Source organism: Microcebus murinus, chromosome 6, assembly GCF_040939455.1.
Source record: "Microcebus murinus isolate Inina chromosome 6, M.murinus_Inina_mat1.0, whole genome shotgun sequence".
Lineage (NCBI taxonomy): Eukaryota > Metazoa > Chordata > Mammalia > Primates > Cheirogaleidae > Microcebus > Microcebus murinus.
Window position 1 is genome coordinate 99,801,083 of NC_134109.1, and position 21,079 is coordinate 99,822,161.

The following is a 21,079-nucleotide window of genomic DNA, read 5'->3' on the forward strand; positions in this document are numbered from 1 at the left end:
AATACGGCACTTTGGCATGCTGAGTGCCTTGAACAAAGGAGACTGAAAGGCCTCAGACATAAGCCTCAGAACCAAGGTCTCTCTCAGACCTTCTCCTCCACCCCTATTTCCCTTCCATAGTCCAGGGAGGGGCTCTCTGAAGCTCCCTTACCTGAGTGAGGGAAGTTCTTCCAGAAGGAATGCAATTGTCTTGAACTCCCTCCCTAGGAATCTCATCAAACCACCAGGGAAGATTAAGCACCAGAGAGGAGATTAAAAATCATCACCACATCCAGACAGGCTATCACCGGTTCTTCTGGAGGCTGTTCCAGAACAACTTTCTATTACTTGAGAGACTTCTATTTGCATTAGACAACTTTTATTCACCATGCAGCTCTTCCCCTTTCCTTCCTATAACTTATCACCACCTCCCACAAAAACCTCAAGCCCCTATGCTTTTATGCTGTAAAAACTTCAACCATCACGCCCCTCTTTGGAGTCTCATGGTCTTCTGTGAGGCTCCTGTGCACGTGCACATAATTAAAATGGTTTTTCTGGCCAGGTGTGGTGGCTCACGCCTGTAATCCTAGTACTCTGGGAGGCTGAGGTAGGAGAGTTGCTCGAGCTCCGAGTTCAAGACCAGCCTGAGCAAGAGTGGGACCCCATCTCTACTAAAAATAGAAAAAATTAGCCAGGTGTAGTGGCGCATGCTTGTAGTCCCAGCTACTCAGGAGACTGAAATAGGAGGATCGATTGAGCCCAGGAGTTTGAGGTTGCTGTGAGCTAGGATGATGCCATTATACACTAGCCAGGGTGACAGAGCACTCTGTCTCAAAAAAAAGGTGGGTTTTCTCCTGTTAACCTATTGTTAATTTATTTCAGCAGACTCAGTTATGGAACCTTCAGAGGGGAAGTTTGAACTTCCCTACAGTCTTTATGCCTATGTCTCAGAACATAATTAAATTGTATAAATAACAAATCCCTTATATGTGCCAAGTCCTTCAAAATTGGCAAAGCCCCTTTACAAAATTTGTTTCAACAAGGCACTCATGACAATTAACATTGATATTATTATTACCATTTCACAGATGAGAAAATTGAGGCCTGGAAAGGTTGAATGACAAGGCCAAGATCCAACAGCTGAAAAGTAGCAGGACTCAGCCCAGGCTTTTTTGGCTCTGAGTGGTGAAATATAGTAAGGACTCTTAAGAACTAGAAAAGGGACTTGAGGGAAGATATAGGATTTCCTTGGCTCGATTCCAAAATGAGACAAAGAAACCCAAGTACAATCCCATCTAAGAGCAGAATAATGGCACCAGGAGCATGAGTTGGCAAACTCAGCCTGGTTGGCCTTGGAAGCTGTCATCAGACCCATGTCCTTAGGCAAACTCCAAGGGGAGGAAAGGCTGGGAGAGGAAGTGGTAGTTCTATCCCTTCTCTTTAAAAATGGGAATAATCATCCCAGCCCACGTATTCTCACAGAGGTGTGATGACCTCTGATCAAGGTGCCAGTAAAAGAACATAAAGAGAAGCCTACCAGAGTCATGAGGGGGAAAGCACACTCAGGGATGGTCACCATGCGGCCACCATGTCCTGTCCCCAGTAGAGGCCACTGTGGTGACTGCTGCCATTAGGGTTGACTTTTTTCATCTCACTTTTTCCCTTTGTTATTTTAATGTAATATTTAATACATGCAAAATCTCAGACAACTAACATGTAAGTTAGAATAAAGTGAACTTGCCTAAGCCCACCAAGAACTGTGTTGGCTGCTACACTGCCGAGAGCCCAGCACACACGCTCATCCGCTCCTTCATCTCAGCTGCTCAGACGCAAGCTTCACCCTGAATTTTTAGAGGAGTCAATCTTGTGCTTTTAATAATCTAATTTTATCACACTCACATGTATCCCTAAACAACTTGGGGTATAGTTTTAAAGCTTTAACAAAATAATATCATACTATGGTTCTCTGGAATTGTGTTTGCATTCACCACTGTGTTTCTCCAAGAAAAGCAGAGAAGAACATGGATTTGGGGGTGGGCTGGAATCCAGATTCCCAGTACTCCAGCTGTGTGATCCATGCGAATTTCTGTACTCCACTGTCCCAGCTTCGCCATCTATATAAATGGGGCTCGAGTTTCCCTTACAAGGTTAGGAAGAGGATTAAATGAAATGTATGCAAAATGTTCCTATTACGGACCGATTTTTAAAAAATCACTGTGAGCTTATTTGTTTGTTTCACTTTTCCTTTAGCTTAGGGGTGGAGGATCACTGATCTATGGGGGGGGGAATACTTACAAAATTATTTCTCCCTATCTAATATAATCAACTTGTTTAGATTAAGAACTGGGAACATGAATTTTATTCAATAAGTAATTACCAAAATATACACTCAGCTACATATTATGAATCGTTAATGGGCAGAGAAGGAAAGAAAAAAAAGAACTAGTGGGCGAAAGAGAAAAACAGGTAGAGAGAAACTATTAATGGGAGCTCACCAACTGTGTTTCTGCTTTTTGAAATGACAATTAACCACTGTTCACAGATCTTCAACTGCTCAGTCCCTAAGCCTATTAAGGTTTGCTTAGAATGGGATCCTCTTAGCAGACCACCAAGGAAGATACTGTTCTTTGGGGTGAAGCAACAGTGAACGGAACAACGTCAGGATGACCTCAGGCTGGGGACCAGATGCAAAGAACATTCTACCACCCTACGCCAGATAAAATTCCTTGTGATAGATCGGCCCTCAAGCTAGCTCTTTCACGCGTACTTACAGACGGACGTCCTTTGTGCAGTACGGGGCCTGACTTTTCTTTTGTAGAGATTCCGTGGTTTGCCTCTTATGGTATAGCCTCCATTTGCTTTCAAAATAAGGTTTTCAGCAAATAAATACGCAAGTGGAAAAGGCAAATGCAATCTAAGATCTGCAGTCAGGAAGGCCGGTGAGATTGACATTAAAACGCAGTGCACTAAAATATTGATGTGGATATTTGTGAAATATTAATGCAGCATCTTGCAAACACACAGGCACACACTCTGGGGCAGGGCACCCTCAGACCTCTTTGAAGAACTGCATTTTAATCAAGCATGGCTTTCATCACTGGAAATATTCCACTTGCCTCAGAGCATGCTGCGTTTGGTCTCTTTCAGCCTTGAAGTGTCAGCTGGTCGACACGTCCTTCTTCAGAGCAACAGAACACATTTGGTTCCCGCAGGCAGGTGCTGCACTCATCCTCACACCTGGAGAGCAGCAGCCGTCTGTTGGCAGAGAGGCCACGGGGACCGGGGCCCTGGCTGGGAGTGGCGTGGGTGCCTGGTTCTGGCTGCTGGGCCTCAAAGGCCCCCCTCTGCCCCCTGCCTGGCCCTGTGCTTCCCAAGGGATTCTGGGAAACCCAGCAGGTGCCGTCAAACACCAGAAAGCTGAAAGCTGGCTAAGGGGACTCAGTCAGCAGGGCTTTATATAACCTGGATGAGAAGAAGGCAGCGGGGAGCAGTGTGTGGGCATGACACAGTCCTGGATTGCCAGGGCTCGTACATCGTGGCCCCTTTAGGGCAGGGACCGTGTCTGTCCTGTCCTCTGTTCTAACCCCAGCATCTAGAACAGTGCCGAGTACGTAGGGGAGTCCTATGAATGTTGGTTCCCTGCTTGCCTTGCAGCCCGTGGGGTTGGCAGCTGTGATGCCCCCACCCAGGGGCGGTGTCCATTACTGTGAAAAGGTGAGCAGGAGCAAGTGTGACAATTTCTTCCATTTCTAAGAATGAAGGACATGGCAGGCAGCTGTAAAGGAGATGAGAGCCTGTTAAAAATGAAGCAAAGCTAAGGTCCATTATTTCCTGGGAGGTCCCCACAGTTTATCAAGCTCAAGAAATGAGCACTATGCTAGGAGTCAGGAAGTCTGGGCTTTCATCAGATATATTCACAAATTCGCTGTGTGAAGCAGAACTAGTCACTTCCTCTCTCAGGGCTTCAGCTTCCTCTTCAGCTGGGCCAGACAGTTGTAAAGGCCCACCCCACGATCGCGGTCAGAAACTCAGGCCTGTGTTCGTCCAAGCCCCTCGCTGCGGTCCGGTCCGTTCCGTTCCCGCGGGAGGGCAGCCCCTCCCCCAGCCCTAGACCTCCTAGGAGCTCCCTGTTCCAAGACATTCCCCGCTGAATTCTGTGACCAGACACAGCCAAGAGCCCCTCACAGGCCCAGGGCCCTGCACGCGGCCAGCAGTTCTCAGCCCCAGCGTCCTCCCAGGCTAGGCTAGAGGTACAGCGCTGGCTCTGCTGAGAACCAAGGAAGCCCGAGAAGTGCAGGTAGACTCCAGAATTTTCTCCAACAAGCCTGCAGGCCCACTCCATTTCTGGCTGGAAGCTCTCCTGAAACTGGATCCATCCATGTTGCTCTGGATCCATCGGCTGGCTGCCGGCAAAGGGAAGGGGGGGCAGGGGGCTTCCCTTTTCCCCTGGGGCCCTTTCACTTCTACGCTTTTTTACTTTGTCCCTCTCCTCCCCAACTCACTTCCTCAGCTCAGTCCCCTCATTCGCCTTCCACAACTTCTTTCCTTTTCTTCCCACCTCTTCCCGACTACTTTCCCAGCCTCCAGGCCCCACCCGGACTCTATTTCTGACACCCCAGATCAGCAACGCCATTCCTTTGGCTGGGAAAGCAGGGCCCAGGTCTCCACGTTGTTGAGGTTCCCTCGCCATTTCCACGCCAGGGCCCTGGTCATCCACCTCTTGTCCTCTCCTTTCTCCCTGTGGGCCCTTCTTTGCCCTTCTCCGTCCACATCCTTAAGAACTCCCCGCCCCTATCTTGGCTGTGGTTGGCAGGGTATAGTCTGCTAGCGCCGTAACAAAGCACCACAGGCTGGGTAGCTCCAAGAACAGAAATTTATTTTCTTACAATTCTGGAGGCTGGACATCCAAGATCTTGGTGTCAGCAGGGCTGGTTTCTTCTGAGGCGTGTCTCCTTAGCTTGGAGGTGGCCATTCTCCCTCTAAACCTCCTCCACCATGTCTTCCTGTGGTCTTTCCTCTGAGTCCTAATCTCCCCTTTGTATAAGGCACCGGTTGTATTGGATTAGGGCCCGCCCCAGTGAGCTCAGTTTAGTTACCTCTTTAAAGACCCTATCTCCAAGCACAGTGATCTTCTGTGATACTAAGGGTTAGGACTTCAGCACATGAATTTGGGGGAGATGCAGCCCAGCCCCTAACACGGGAGTGATGGCAGTGGTGGCAGAGGGGCCACAGCCTGGTCTCTGGGCAGATTTTCTTGGGCTGGACACCTTCTCCCAGGGGAAGCGCGCAGAAGGCGGGCCCCCTGCAGGCCAGAGGGGATGGTCGGCAGGACCTTCTGCGGTTCTGTCCACTCGGCACCCCAATCTCAATGCTCCCTCAGAGTCACAGGCACCTGGGCTAAAGGAAATCAGAAGGGGATAGCCCTAAAAGAAACCAAGCATCAGGTAAACTGGAAGTTTAATAAAAATGAAACAAATTACAACACAGTGGTCTGGCAACGGTCTGATATGTTGGTCGGCTTGACGTCCCGACTCCTGTGGGTTCTGGGAGGTCACAGGACTGGTCCCTCACACGCAAGATTCACTTTACTCACTCGTCCTGCTCCCACGGTGGGGCGGGGGGAGGCCTCTGTCTTCCTGGTGTGATTTGTGACCAGGCTGGTTCTGAACTCCTCACCCTGTGAGGAAAGCTGCCAGAGCCAGACTTTCACCCTGCGATGAAGATGATGCTCATCTTCGCTGCTTTCCTCAGTGCACGCCCCACCCAGGTTCCGAGGGTGGCAGGGAGATGACAACCTGTTTCGTGGAGAGTTAAGAACTTGGGGGACTCTGGCGCCTCCTCCACGGCAGACAGCCACAGCTCCCAGGGCCTCCTGGCTCCCTCGCAAATTCCTCCGAACTCCGAGGGCCCATCTCCCCTGCAGAGTGCTCAGGGTGCAGAACACACTGGGTGCCGGTGACGAGCTGGGCTGCCAGTCTGCACAGAAGGGAGCCCCGCTGGGCGTGGACCTCCCCGGCGGCCACGGCAAGCCGGGCCAGTTAGGAGGTGCTGCTCCTCCGCCGGGGGTGGAGGGCTTTCCTCTTGGCGATATCCTCCTCAGTGTCGCTCTCACAATTCCTCTGCGGAGGGAAAAAGAGAGGGGTCCAGGACAGGGGTCATGAGATGCTAGGGATGGGGCTATGCTGGGTGACCGGGGTTGACACCTGGGCAGGGGCCTACAAGCCAGGGAGGCAGGTGTCGAAGGGAAGCCTGCTGCTGCATCCAGACGACAGTGGTGGGGGCAGGGGAGCCCCCGAAATGAGGCCAGACCGGCTGCCTAAAAGCAGGTAGGGTGTCTAAGGGAAACCAGGCATCAGGAGAGGCAGAACTGTCATGGTGAAGATTATGTCTGGTGCCCTTTGTGGCTGCCACATAATCAAGACCGCAGAGCTAGGTGGTCTGTGGGCTGACAGGTCTCCTGAGCTCGGCCCAGAGAGAAGGGGAGGGGCGAGCCACAGGTTCCTCTCCACACCCCTTCTTCTCTGATGGCCTGCGCTGCATCTTTAGCAAGGCTTGCTGTGCAGTTTTTTCAGGGAAACGACTTCTGAGCTCCAGTTTTAGGAAAGAGGGAGAGATTATAAAGTGCAGTCTGTCAGCTCCTACTTGGCTAAACCAGAGCTCAGGCAGCCATCCATGTCTTTTCATTCAGGTCACACGGATCTAATTTAATTGCTAAAATTATTAAAAGATATACTAATCCAGAAAGACTTAAATGAGTCATAAAAAAAATCTGTTCTATCCTGGGCAACACAGCAAGACCCTGTCTTTACAAGAAATAAAAAAATTAGCCAGGCATGTGCCTGTAGTCCCAGGTACTTGGGAGGCTGAGGTGGGAGGATCGCTTGAGCCCAGGAGTTCGAGGCTGCAGCAAGATATGATCATGCCACTTGCTCCAGCCTGGGTGACAGAACAGTTCTCTCTCTCTCTCTTACTCTCTATCTCTCTCTCTCTCTCTCTCACACACACACACACACAAATCTGCTGTCAGATGTTCAATCCAATGCTTCCTAAACAAAAGGACCTAGCATTACTCTTTTTTTTCTTTTTTAAAGGAAAGTCCCTTTGGGAAAACCGTATAACAGATGTCTGAGACCCAGTCCTTTTCTGCTTCTAGAGCTGATGGTGCTTGCTGAATGTTTGAGTAAACAGAGGACTATTTAAAAAATGTTTGCTCAAGGACAACAGTTAGGAAAGAAATTCTTTTCAGTTACTCTCTGGCCCTCTCTCCCCACTGCCTACATTCTGTCAGGGCAACCGGGCCGGGGGCTCAGCCCGACAGCCGTACCCACTGCCTGCCACTCGCTCTTCCAGGGCCTCCTCTCTTTCTCCCGGCCGGAGCCAGCTGGAAATCCAAGGTCAAGATCAACTTTAGCCAAATACATCCCAGACTGAGCCCGGCTATAACAATAAAAATAACTCAAGCTCTGCTGAATGGCAACTTTCAGCATGAGTCAGAGCCACACAGTAAAAAAAGTAGGCTGGGCAAAGTCCGCCGGTCAAGATCAGGGATTCTCAGAGGGAGGGAGGTCCAGTCCCTTTTACAGCAGATGAAGAAAGTGGCCAGAGAAGGCGCAGGGCGTGGCCAAAGCAGCGCAGTTGTCCCAGGCCTCTGGAGCCATAAATCCCCAAGTCCTGGCAAGAGCAAGAATAAATAAGAGCCCAAGCTGAGACCCCAGGCTATGTGGGGGGCGTGGGGAGCATAGCACTGTGCACCCTGAGGTGGCGCAGGACTGACTGTCCGTCCAGCTCAGCAGCTGCCTTCCAGCCCCTTCCTGAGCAGGGAGTCACCTTCTGTCCCAACCAGTGCCAGCCCAGGCGCTCCTGGGCCCACATCACACACCCTGAGCAGGGGGAGGGGCTGTCCAGGGAATCCCTGCCAACTGAAATACTAACACTGGCACTGCATTTTAAAGTTTACAAGAGGATTTTAAGAGACAACAATAATTGCTAATACTTACTGAGCACTGACACACCAGGCTTTAAGAATACGTCGTCATTTAATCCTCAGGAACTATTACTAACCCTAATTTTACGAACGATAAAATTTTAGCACAGAGAGGTTAAGTAATTTCCTCAAGGTCACACAGCTAGCAGGTGGCAGATTTGAATTTTGGCAGTCTGGCTCCAGAGGCCACACTCTTCACAAGTACATTCTGTTCTACGCTTCCCATTGTAAATGGGTGTAAAACTGCAACAAAGTAATCAAATGTAAGAAAGCATCTAAATATTATTATTATTTATAGTGGTCATCAAAAGCAAAACAGAAATGGAAAAATTGAAATAAGCATGTAAAGCTACCATTCTAAAGCCGATTTTTGGGTTGGTCAGAAATAAATTTTGGGTTGTCTATGGCATTCATTCTCCAGAGTCCTCAGGCAGAGGCTGGAGGGGTGGGGTGGGGTGGAGTGGCAGCAGCAGTCCCTCTGAAGTCCCACCTGGAAAGGGCTCAAGATCCACCAGAGCCCCTCCTGGCACCACCCAGAGGTGCCCCGAACACACGTGCCTCTGATGATCACAACTCAGCCCTCAGGGAAGAGGGCAGGGCCAGCCGAGCTGGCTGGAAAGAGCTGACAGCCACCTGCCTCGGGGGAGGAGGGAGCTCTCCCATCGCTGAGCTCCAGGCCACCCTGGAATTCTGCCCAGGAGGTGGGCACTGCCTTTACCTACCAAGTCGTTATCTGGCCTCAGGTGCACCTTCTTCATCAGCGAGCGGGTGAGGTGGTTGCACAGGGACACGATGCTGAAGGAGAGCTGAGGGAGGCAGAGAAAAGGAACTCCAGGTGACAACCTGCACCGAGACCCAGGAGATGGCCAGGATCCCGCCTGTGCCCCCTGCCCCCCACCGCAAACCTGGACACACCTTCCACCGCCTGCGCACATACTGCCTCTTGAAGTTCTCCAGGTTGACCACGGACTCCCTGCGCACCATGGCTTGCTGGTTGTCCACCGGCTGGGAGACAAAGCAGAGCATGGTGGCTGATGCTGGGTGGCTTCGGACAGCAGCCACCGCCCTCCCCACAGAACCCCCAGCCACACACCCACGGTCCTCGGCCTGGTCCTGACACCTCCCCACCAGGCAGGGCATGCAGTGGGAGTGCCACAGTGAGGGCGACAGCTACAGATGCCTCAGCTATTCGGGAGATGCCCCTGGTGCCTGAGCTATTGTCACCACAGCCAGACACACACAGAGCTCGGCTGGAGGCACGGCTTGGGTCACCAATCACTTTGGGGAGAGGGTCATTTTACAGCAGTCTGGGATGCCCCCTGTACACTAGGATGGTTCTGGACTTAGCACAGTGGATGCCTTGTTGGCAGACAGTGCACTAATTAAAAAATAAAAGAAATAGGGGCTTTGATGGGGGTCGAGAGGAGACAGGATGTGTAGCTGGCTTTCACAGCCTGACAGTCAAAGCTCAGCTTAAATCTTGACTTCTCCAAGAACCCCGGCATGGCTTCTCGGAGCCTCAGTTTTCTCATCTGTAATATGGGGATAATAATATCATGTCCTGGGGTTGTTAAAACCGAAATGATTGCGGGTACATAAACCACTTAACCCAGTGCCACTCAACAAATAGTAATACATTATCATTAGCTTTCCTGCCTTCTTCATTCCCTCTTGAATTCCTCTCTTTTGTAAAAAAAAAAAAAAAAAAGGTTTTCTAGATCAAGAGATCTAGAAAGGGTCCTGGGAACCCCCTGAAATGGTCTGCAAATTTTAGTGTGTAAATTTGTACATGAATGTTCATAGCAGCATCATTCAAAAAAATAGAAAAGTGGAAACAACCCAAACATGCATCAACTGATGAATTAACAAAATGTGCTACATCCATATAATGGAATATTCCTCAGGAATGTCATTAATAAAAATAAATGGAGTCCTGATACATTTTACAAAACAAATGAACCTTGAAAACATTAGGTTAAATAAAAGCATCCTATGTAAAGGTGTCCGGACTAGGAAAATCCACAGAAACAGAAAGATCAGCAGTTGCCAGGGGATGGGGATAGAGGAGAATGGGGAATGATCCCCAAAGGGTAAGCAGCTTTTTTTCTGGAGCAATGCAAATGTTCTGGAATTAGATACCGACGATAGTTGCACAACCTTGTGAATATACTGAAGACCACTGAATAGTACATTCTAAAGTGGTGAATTTCATGGCATGTGAATTATATCTCAATAAAAAACAATTTAGTGTGTATGTACGGACATGCATTTCTTCTGGGGAGAGTTATAGCTTTTAGCGGTTCTCTAAGGACCCTGCAACCTCAAGGAAATGAACTGCCCAGGATGCTCCGTAAGGCCCCACACAGCTTTGTTTTGCTCTCTGCTTCGACAGCCTTCTCACTGCAATGCTGCCTGGGTGAGTGCGGAGCGAGGCAGCTCATCAATTCCCGAGCGCTCGTCTTGTCTCCTAACCACATTCCGGGCACGCCTCCGCTGTGTTATTTTTCATCATGGCGCCAGGCACCAGAAGGAAGCCAGTGCACACTGCTGGCCACACAGCTCTGGACGTGGCATCCTCTGGCAGGAGGCCCATGCCATGGCCACCTCACCCCATCCCCCCGGAAGGCCTCTAGGTGTTTCAATGCCTAATTCAAGTGTGACTTCCCCCAAGACAACTTCCAGAAAGTAACATCTCCCTCCCCACCACGGCCAAAGCACGTGTGTGCTCCTTTCTTGTGTGTGACGCCAGTCTCGGCCAGCCTTGCAGAGTAATCATCCCACAATGGGAAAGAACTCGAGGGCACAGAAACGTCTCCATGTCTATGGCAATGCCCCCTGCCCCACTCTCCTCCACACCCAGCACCTACAACAGTTTAATAATAATTTTATGGTTAAATTGGCTCCCTGAGCTGCCGAGGAGACAAAATGGAATGAAATCCCAGGACCTGCTCACACCCATTGCTGAGAGGAGGCCCAGGTCACGTGGATCGGCCCAGTGGTGACACCATGAAAGGGTGTCATGACACCACCACTCCCACGGCCCTGCCCAGGAGCCGGTGAGATGCAGAGTCCCAGTGGGGCTGGGGAGCAGGGGAGAGGGAGGGTGCACACAGCCTTGACGTGGAAGGGACATAGGAAAGCCAGGGACTGTTCATGCTCCCAAACTAGAACACGATGGTTTGGGCCAAAGGGGGCAGAAGGAAAGAGAGGAGGAGAAGGAGGCAGACAGGGAGAGGGAAGAGAAAAGGATGAGGCTGTTGAGGGACCCTCAGGCCATGCCCTCTCTCAACCCTGTCCTTAACAACCTGTCACTCCTTCTGCACACCTGTGAGCTCACCCCTGGGTCTAGTCCCACCTGGAAGGGAGGCACAAAAGCAGGCAGGGGGCAACTGATCTGTGTTGAGAACTGCCCTTTCTTCTTCTCTGAGCCTTCCAGCAGCTTCCAGTGCTCTCCATACACCCCAACTTTGCTCAACTGTCACCTCCTCGGGGAGGCCCTCCTTGACCGCCCTGTATAAAGTAGCACCCCAGCTGCCCCCGACTTGCCACACCTGTGTCCTACTTCTTCATTGCACGTGTCACTACCTGACATTTGATTCTGCATTTATTTACAGTCCTTCCTTGGTCTTTGCAGAGGACTGGGTCCAGGACCCCCCAGACACCAAAATCCTCAGATGCTTATCTAAAATGGTGCCGTCTCTGCACATAACCTACGCACATCCTCCAGATGCTTAAAAGCACCTCTAGATTACTTACAATACCTAATACAATTTAAATGCTAGGTAAATAGTTGTTATATTGTAGTTTTAAATTTGTATTACTTTTTAAATTTTTTCCTAATATTTTCAATCTGTGGTTGGTTGCCCCCAAGGCTGTGGAACTCCGGGATGGGAGGGCCCACTGTATTTGTCTTTTGTCTGTTCCCTCCCTTCACACCGCCCAGCTCCTGCTAGCTCCTTCCAAGGTGAGTAGCTCCCTCCCCAACCCAGAAAACACTTCTACCTCTGACTTCACTGACTGCAATTCCCTCTGGCATGAATGATCTTTAAGCCTAACCCTTGCAGGGGCACTTGTATCTGACAGGACAGTTTGATGAGGTGGCATTAGGAGACTCTGGGAGGGAAGGGACCTCTTTTTGTCCACTTACTGACTGGAACCCTCACCCAGGAGAGAACTAGCTGAATCCATGGCTGGAAGGTCCAATGCAAACAACGGGGGACCAGGTTAACAAGAATCCCACCCTCCTACTGACCCAGCTAAAATGTCAGGTGAGACCGTTCCCAGAGGCCATAAATGGGAGGTAGGTAATGCAATTGCTTGTAGGGCCCTGTCTGTATGCCATGGCAATAGCGTGAACCCGAGGAAGCCCGCCAGGCTGTAAATCTGTCAGCCTGGCCTTTCCTGATCAATGGGCCCCCCTGGTTGCTAAGAGGCGCACCAAATGCTGACACTGCCATCTCAGCCTTGAAAGTCAGAGAGATGTCAATTGCACAGCAAAATCCGTTCCCAGAAGAAACGCGGCATAAACACTTTTGATTAAATCGGGGATGTGGGGGGAAGATTCCATCTTCCCCTGACTCACCCTTCTCTGCAAACAGACAGTGTCCACCTCCAGGCCTTGTGGTCCATTGGTGATAGCAGGGAGCTCTGGGCAATTCTGACCAGGCTCCTAGGAGTGCGTTTGGTGTGTTGGGAAAATGTCAGAAAGGGAGGTAAGAGAACAGAAAGCTGGGGCTGTGGTCAAGTCTTGTTTATGAGGATGTAAAAGTCTTTGAAAAGTCCAGTGGGGCGTGCTCGGTCAGCACCGACACCCACAGAGTGGGCGGAGGAGGCAGCAGCCATCGCTAAGGCATGAAAAAAGGAATCCTGGCATTACAGAAGAGGAGCCCTGCCAGACAGTCTTCTCTAAATACTAGGCCTCCTTTAGAAACTGCAAGCAGATTGCAACTCTCCCAAGCTCCATCTGTGCCAGCTCTCGAGCCCCACACTCCAGTGACAGCCAGGGGCACCCTCGCACCCACTTCTCTTTCTCACCCCAGGACTGTCATGCCGGGCCTCACTCCTTCCTCTCTCTCGATGGAGTCTCTATAAGTGCCCCCCCCACCTCTCTCTCCTTTGCTGGCTCTTTTGATGGCTGGAGCCTGGGCCCTGTTGGTCTCACCTGCCTATTTTCCCAGGAAAGGAGCACATGAGGCTTGTGGGGACCTGAGTCTCTGCCTTGGCATAAACAGGTGGGGAGGGCAGCAGAAAGTCTGTGCGCCCATAGGTTGTCCCCTACAGCAAACACACCAATGGAACGAGGTAGGAATGTCCCTCTCCTTGCTCAGCCTGTCTCACTTTTCTGAGTTAGGTCCCAGCATGGATATATTCTCTCTTTTAATTCTTTTCTCTGGGAACTTCACTTTTGTCAGCCATTTTTTGTCCCCAAGAAAAGCTTCAAAAGTTCTTCCTCCTGTACTCTTACAAAGCCCAAGAGACTTGGCCCAACCAAATGCCATGTGTGAACTGTGTTTGGATCCTGAATTGAACAAACCAGCTGTAACAGGACACCCCTGAGAACAGTGGGGACACGTGAGTACGGAACAGGTATGCGGATGAGATGAAGTAATTATTGCTGATGTTGTCAGGTGCGATAATGGCAGAGTGGTTATATTACAAAGAAAGTCCTGGCTGGGTATGGTGGCTAATGCCTGCAATCCCAGCACTCTGGGAGGCTGAGACAGGAGGATCACTTGAGGCCAGGAGCTTGAGACCAGCCTGGACAACATAGAGATACCTTGTCTCTGCAAAAAATAAAAAATTAGCCAGGCATGGTGGCATGCACCTGCAGTCCCAGCTACTGAGGCAGGAGGATCTCTTGAGCCCAGGCTTGAGCTACGATCACACCACTGCACTCCAGCCCAGGTGACACAGTGAGACCCTGTCTCTAAAAAAAGAAAGTCCTTACCAGAGATTCATGCTGAAGAATGTAAGAGTTAAATAAATCAGAAGTTTGCTTTAAAATACTCCAGAAGGCCTGGCGCGGTGGCTCACGCCTGTAATCCTAGCACTCTGGGAGGCCGAGGCGGGTGGATTGCTTGAGGTCAGGAGTTCGAAACCAGCCTGAGCAAGAGCGAGACCCCGTCTCTACTATAGATAGAAAGAAATTAATTGGCCAACTAATATATATAAAAAAATGAGCCGGGCATGGTGGCGCATGCCTGTAGTCCCAGCTACTTGGGGAGGCTGAGGCAGTAGGATCACTTGAGCCCAGGAGTGTGAGGTTACTGTGAGCTAGGCTGACGCCATGGCACTCACTCTAGCCTGGGCGACAAAGTGAGACTCTGTCTCAAAAAAAAAAAACTCCAGAAAAAAGTAATGGGGGGAATGAACAAAGGGGGACTGGCCACGACTGGACTTCCGCTGAAGCAGGGTGACGGGGACATGGACCTCCCTATACCATTCTCTGTACTTTTGTGTAAGTTTTGAAAATTTTCCTGCTGAGAAGACCATAACAAAAAATTAAAACCAAAAACTCTCCCTTCTTTTTAACCTCTGTAATCTCCCTCTCTTTAACCTCCACTCAACCGTTCTAAGTTCCTGACCCCAACCTGGCCTCATCCCCACCCCTCCAAATTCTATTCGTACATTCCTCATGGGGATACAGCCTAGGGTCGGGGGTGTCAGGCGTGGGGAGCCCATCTCTGGGGAGGCCTCTGCTCTCTGCTGCCCTCCCTACTCTTTCTCAATCAGAACTCTCACCCCGGTTTTCCGGAATCTGAGGTAGCAGTTTTATCCCTACCACAGCCTTTCCCATCTCCCAGTTGGTTGGGTCCCCATCTGCCTCCGACACTGAGTCTTTTATTCGGGTTGTCTTGTCCTTATCTGTCACCTCCCCCCTCCGGAGCCGGAGCACAATCAATGTTTGTTCAACTGAACTGGCCCCTTCTGCAACTTGAATATGCCCACTGCCGGGTCTCCTCTCCAGGGCAAAGAATCTTCTCCACAGGCCAAGAATTTCATAGACAAAGGAGAAAAGGCATTCAGTTCCACGGACATTTACAGAAGGTCGGCGGGGGGTGGGGGGAATGACAGCTGGGCACACAGCCACCTCCAACACGGGCCAACTGCACTGTGATGCAGTGAGGTGGGAGGCCACCACCTTCACAGTCACCTGCAGGGGGCCGGGAGGACAGGGGAGGGGATCACAGAGGAGACCCTGGCTTCTCCTGTCATCACCCCTCTGCTCATCCTTCCTTGCCAGCCTCCTGCAGCTGCAGAATCTTTGATCACCCAACCATCACCATCCTTTCGGACACAAAGTCGGGCAATTGAGAGCTATGAGCACCTGCCTCGGAGAAGGGACAGGCTGCTGCCTTTCCTGACACTCCAGCTTCCATGGGAACTGTCATTCAGGGAGATGTCATACACTCACCCTCCCCTCCCAAACAGCCTGGGATGGCGTTTGAACGGAGCACAGAAGCTGGCCTTTGATTCGCAGTCTGGCGAATTAAAAATCCTCCACTGCCCATAGAGCCTTCTCTCCCTCTAGCACGAGTGACACCTTCCACTTCCCAAACCCGGTCCTGCTATCATTAGCCTGGCCCTCGACACCACTGCTAAAATGCCAGCTGCAGGCGTGGGGAAGAGTTAGGAAGGGCCCCTGGCTGCACCCACTGGCCTCCGTGGGCTCCCCTCGGCGTTAGGTTGCAATGCCAAAGGGGAACGGGAGTTTAGCTGGTCAGGTGGCGGAGAAAGGCCAGAGCCTTCCCTGATTTCCCTGAAAGGCTTTGGGGAGCATTTCTCAACTCTCTTTGTACAGAAAAAGGTCTGTTCGCGCAATGTCTAAACGAGAAGCAGTTACCAATGACTGGACACAAACACAGAGACGGCCATGTCACTGCTGTGAGGAAAACCACTTGTGGCTCTGAGCCCAGGCTGGCGGCCGACTAGCTGGGTGACTGCAGACAAGTCCTGCCCTGTAAACTGCTGTAAAACAGTAGCGTCGGGTGGCGTCACCTCTGAGGACCCTCTGAGCATGAACAGTGTGCACAATTCTCCCTCCGTTGTCCCAGCTTCCCTGATTCAAATCAGCACCAACTCTTTACTCTTTCACTGAGTTTTATTTCCACCTTAACGCGACAGTTTGCCCTGCGTTGCTCCTCAGTCAGTGGCTTCCTTTCTTTAGGAAAGCTGGCTGCGTGAAGGCTAAGGCCTATTGACACAGACAAAGGGACCTTTAATGTTTGCAGTGTCCTAACACCAAACAAGCACACGACGTCCTGTGCTGGGGCAGGTGAGACCGTGAAGAGGTTGTAGACAGGGCAGTCGTACCGATTCTCCTGGGTAGGACACAGGAAACAGGCTTTTGCCATCTTGCATTGGTTCCAGGATGCAATTTTTCAGACCTCTGCAATCAGGTGGCATCTCCCAGTCAATGACATGTCCTTAGTGTCAGCCTGGAGTGAAGCCGGGTACTTCGGGAGAGGACTGAGCTGTTTCTGCCAGCCATCTGGGGCCGCCCGCCTCAGACCGTCGGACATGAGATTTTCTGCTTGGTGTTCTTTTGTTTCTTTTTTTTTTTTTTTGAGACAGAGTCTCACTCTGTTGCCTGGACTAGAGTGCTGTGGCGTCAGCCTAGCTCACAGCAACCTCAAACTCCTGGGCTCAAGCGATCCTCCTGCCTCAGCCTCCCCAAGTAGCTGGGACTACAGGCATGCGCCACCATGCCCGGCTAATTTTTTCTACTTTTGTTAGAGACGGGGTCTGGTCTTGAACTCCTGAGCTCGAACGATCCACCTGCCTCAGCCTCCCAGAGTGCTAGGTTTACAGGCGTGAGCCACTGCACTCAGCCAAGCTTGGTGTTCTATTGGATGACACTATGCAAATGCAGAAAGCAAACCTGCTTGAGTACAGCCAGCCTGAGGCTCCTTTCCTCAGGGGAAGACTTTTCATCCCCACCTAGCGACAAGGTTGAGACACACGTTTCCTTGCATTCCATTTCTGCACAGTGGCTTTGATTTTCACTTACCTACTCACTAAGGTGGGTACTAAGGGTATCACAGCTTTATGTGGGGGATTTCCTATTACATTCCCCATCTGGGCTTTTTTTTTCATTCTTAGAGGTCCACATAATAGTGATGCATCTTATAATCATGGCTGCTCATATTTGATGAAAAAATTACTGTTATAAATATTATATGTGATATTTTAAGTCATCCAGCATTCTAATAGAAAAGGAGATAAGATTTTGAAGAAGTGGTTTCATGAGATCAAACTTTCATGTCCTGTCCTAAATCACTTCCTGTCTGTGCCACTAACTGGGCATAGACTGTGCCCCCTTGAGCACCTGGGGCTGCTGACTTGCCCAGGACCCATCAGTGAACTTCCCATGACTTCTGAGATAAAGGCACAATTCTTTTCTCTCTCTTTTTTTTTTTAAGAGTCTCACTCTCACCCCTTGCTAGAGTATAGTGGCATCATCATAGCTCACAGCAACCTCAAACTCCTGGGCTCCAGCAATTCTCCTGCCTCAGCCTCCCCAGGAGCTGGGACTACTGCGCCTGGCTAATTTTTCTCTTTTTAGTAGAGGCAGGGTCTTGCTCTTGCTCAGGCTGTCTCTAACTCCTGACCTCAGGTGATTCTACCGCCCTGGCTTCCCAGAGTGCTAGGATTACAGACGTGGGAGCCACCTGACAATATCCACACCATACTTCCATTTGCTCCCCTCCCGTATTTGCAGCCTGCCATGCCCCCTCTCATCACAGAGCCCTGGCATGATGGGAGCACTTCTCTCTCCCTGGCTTGCTTAGCTGATCTCAGTTCCAGCATCACTGCATCAAGGACACCTCCCCTGACTAGATCAGACCCCTACTGCAGGCTCTTGCAGTGCTGCACACTTCTGTTTCATAGCATGTGTGCAAGCCGCAGTTCTACACTTGTATGATTCCTGGTCAATGTTAGAATCCTCCACCGGACTGAAAACTCCATGAAGGCAGGAAAGAGGCCTGTTTTTACTCAGCATTGTATCTCCAGAGTGAAGTTGAGCGTCTGGAAGTTGGTAGGTGCCTGATCGTTACTTGTGGATGGATAGATGGGTCTGGGCATAACCTGCCTCCTCCACAAGCAGAGAGTAAACTCCTGGAGCCAGGGCCGTCAGCAGAGGCAGAAGGAGCAACAGACTTGTCATCAGAAGGCCTCCATTTCTGCCACTAATGATGTGACCCTGGGCAAACCACACCCTCTGTTTCCTCATCTCTAAATTGCAAATAACACTTACCCAGCCTCTTCAGCAGGGATGTTTTGTGAAGCCATGAAGGCACTTTGCAACCACACAATCTGTCCCCCCTCCACCCCCAAGCTTCTAGCACAGCACGGGGCTCATACTCCCTGCTCTGTCACATGAGCCGGTTGGCTGGCCCCTCCTCCAGAGGAAGGGAGATGAGATCTTAGAATCCTCAGGAGGGGTGCTCAAAGCTTCGGGTCATAAAGAGACCACGAAGCCTTATGCTTCCCAATCTTTATGTCAAAAACCCTCATGGAATTTCTCAGACCTTCAGGGCCCAATGGCCTAGGGACAAAAGAAAAGGAACCTCCTGTTGAGTACCTTTCGGTTTTCATTCTCACCCAAAGTTAGGGTCCTTAGCCAGAAGGGGGAAGGGTAGAGAATGGGGGATGCTGCTCCTGCCCCGCTGCTCTGCAGGCTGGTCTTCAGACAGGGCTGGGGCTGGGTAGGAACAGTGACAGTGCCTTCTGGGACACTGTTCCTGGGCCAGTCATCTGCAGGTGCATGCACTGCACCTATATCTAGCAGAACACGTGAAGTCGCTTGCTTTGCCTCTGGGATCTGAACCTTAATATTAAGGTGGATATTTACAGCAAAGTCCAACTACTTCCTCTCATATACCTCATCTTAGAGATGGACATCTCGGGCTTCTCTGTCATCCATACCGACTGGCTATGAATGAACCTAAGTCATTTCCCCTCTCTGAGTCAATTTTCTCATCAGTTACATGGAAATAATAATACCACTCACCTGCCTATCTCAGAGAGTTCTTTTAAGCATCAAGTGAGGTCACTGACATAAGTGCTCCGTAAGTGAAAAGTCAGTCCAAACGGAAGGTCATAGTGTTTTCTCTGTGCATTTTAAATCCCCACTTCTGTAGCAGGAAAGCACCATGCTACCTTAGTTATCCCTACCTAACTCAAATATTGCCCAAGGCCTGCATTCCATACGGCATGGAGGCAGGATGTGAGATGTGAACAAGTCCATCATCACAAATCAATTATCCAGTGTCTCCCCAGGGCCAGCCATCCTCTCTCTGGAGAAGGGTGCACTAAGGGGTATTTATTCTCTAATTATTTTAACAGCTTGGCTGCCCTGCCAGCGCCCTCTCAGAAAACCAGATTGGCGAGAGGAGGTGTGGAATGAATAACGAACCAGCACCTCTGCGATTCTGGCTTCCGTGGAGGGGGTGGAAGGCTGTGCTACAGACACACACCCCTGCGGGATAATTAATTCTAGCTGGGTGCCGCAGCAGGGCGGATGAGAACATGCTTCCGCAACCCATCCAGGACGCATCCCCGACTGGATTCTGGTGCTCAGAGCTTCCAGCCGGCCAGGACTTCCTCGCTGCACGACCTGTGCAGCAGCTCCGACAGGGATTCGCTGGTGTCCCGGTGGAGCACAGAGCCCGGGCCGTCTGATGAGCTCCCACTCTCCAGCTGGAAGCTGCCCACCAGTTCCTGGATCCACTGCAGGTCTGTTGAGAGCTCCTGCCTGAGAGCCTCGAACTGGGCCTGCAGATGGTCCATTTTCCTGGCCATGCCTCCGAGGCTGGCCCCTGCGGCCTGGATGTCTTCTCGCAGGAGCTTCTTCCAGGACTCCACCTTGCGGAGCTCGTACTTGAGCTGGGACAGGTCGTGCCGGGTGCGCTCGTTCTCCTCTCGGTACCAAGCTTCCTTTTCGTTGTAGATGGAGACCAGGGCCTCCACGTCGTCCTGGATGGTGTCGTGGGCCCCCGCCAGGGCACGGCATCCCTGGTCCACCCGAGCCACGTCCTCTACCACACGGGCAAAACGCTCGAAGTTGACATAGGTGTTGTTGCGGGGCATGCTCGAGTGGCACTTGAGGGTGTACTCTCTCAGGTGCTTGGTCTTCAGCGGGGTGGGCTCTGCCTTCCGCTGTTCGGCGGCTCTGCCTTCGCCTTTGGACTGGTGGGTGTTCAGACAGAAGAACCAGAGTGTTAATTTGCCACACGCCCCCAAGTGCAGTCCGAGCTGCAGGCAGAAGGCACACACGTGGCCTCTTTGGCATTCGCTGCATGCGTCAGGCTGTAGGGAGAACCGGGGTGGGACGCGCACCCCACAGACCACAAGAAAGGTCGAGGAGTGGGGGTGCCGCCTGCATGCTCACTGCAGAGGGGTCCACGGCCATTAGAGAGGGCTTCCACACGCACAGCATTTAAGGGGCACTCGTGCAGACAAGCAGGCTACAGCCAGGACTCTGCAGGCGCCCACTCGAGGCTGGAGCACGTGAGGCTGACGTGGGGAGGCTGATGAGTGTCTCTGAGGCCTCGGCAGCACTCAGCACACTGCGCAGGAGCAGCCCAGGAGACTCCAGGGCTCTGCGCTCCGGGCCCGCCCACAATGGAGGGCACTTGGCCTTCGCCATCCTTCGATGAGCAGATGAAGCTGATCTCCCAACCACCCCAGGCCTCCCAGGGCTCCAGCTTGCACAGGTCTCGCCCCTCCTTATCTGCACACTCAGACCATCCTCCCCGGCCTTCTCACTTAACAACTAAGGTGAATGGGACATCTGGTGACATCCTTGGGTGCACACAGCTAGCCAGTCAGCAGAACTAGGGCCAGAACCCTGGTCTCTGGGCCCCTCCCTCCCAAAGTGTGTTTCACTAGACTAGACTTCAAGATCTTCTGAAAAACCAGCAGCTGGAGGCTCAATTGCAAGGTGAGTTAGGCGAGGATTTGCCGTTTTGCCCCGGCCCTCCCCAGAGGGAAGAGAGCTGCCTCAACAGGTGGCTGCCTCTCTTCCCTTCGGAGGCCTGTCCCTGAGGCCTTGTGGTGGCCTGAGGGAGCCCAGCTACTGATCCGAGTGTCATCCTTGAGCCAGAGCCACAA

At 51.4% G+C, this 21,079-nt stretch overlaps 1 protein-coding gene across 3 annotated transcripts in view; it reads right to left on the minus strand.

The window, feature by feature from the left end:
* Nucleotides 1-5,419: 5,419 nt before the first annotated feature.
* DAPK2 (death associated protein kinase 2) overlaps nt 5,420-21,079 on the minus strand; it is a 113,762-nt gene continuing 98,102 nt past the window's right edge. The window contains exons 10-12 of one of the 3 annotated variants that reach the window (XM_012758680.3): nt 8,879-8,968; nt 8,686-8,769; nt 5,420-6,098 (exon numbers count right to left, since the gene is read on the minus strand). In XM_012758680.3, the coding sequence (XP_012614134.1) occupies nt 6,018-6,098; nt 8,686-8,769; nt 8,879-8,968 (255 nt within the window). In that variant the 3' untranslated portion in view covers nt 5,420-6,017. Of the gene's footprint in view, nt 6,099-8,685; nt 8,770-8,878; nt 8,969-14,240; nt 20,156-21,079 lie in introns of those variants that run through there. The other 2 variants (XM_012758678.3, XM_012758676.3) reach the window with 2 other exon arrangements.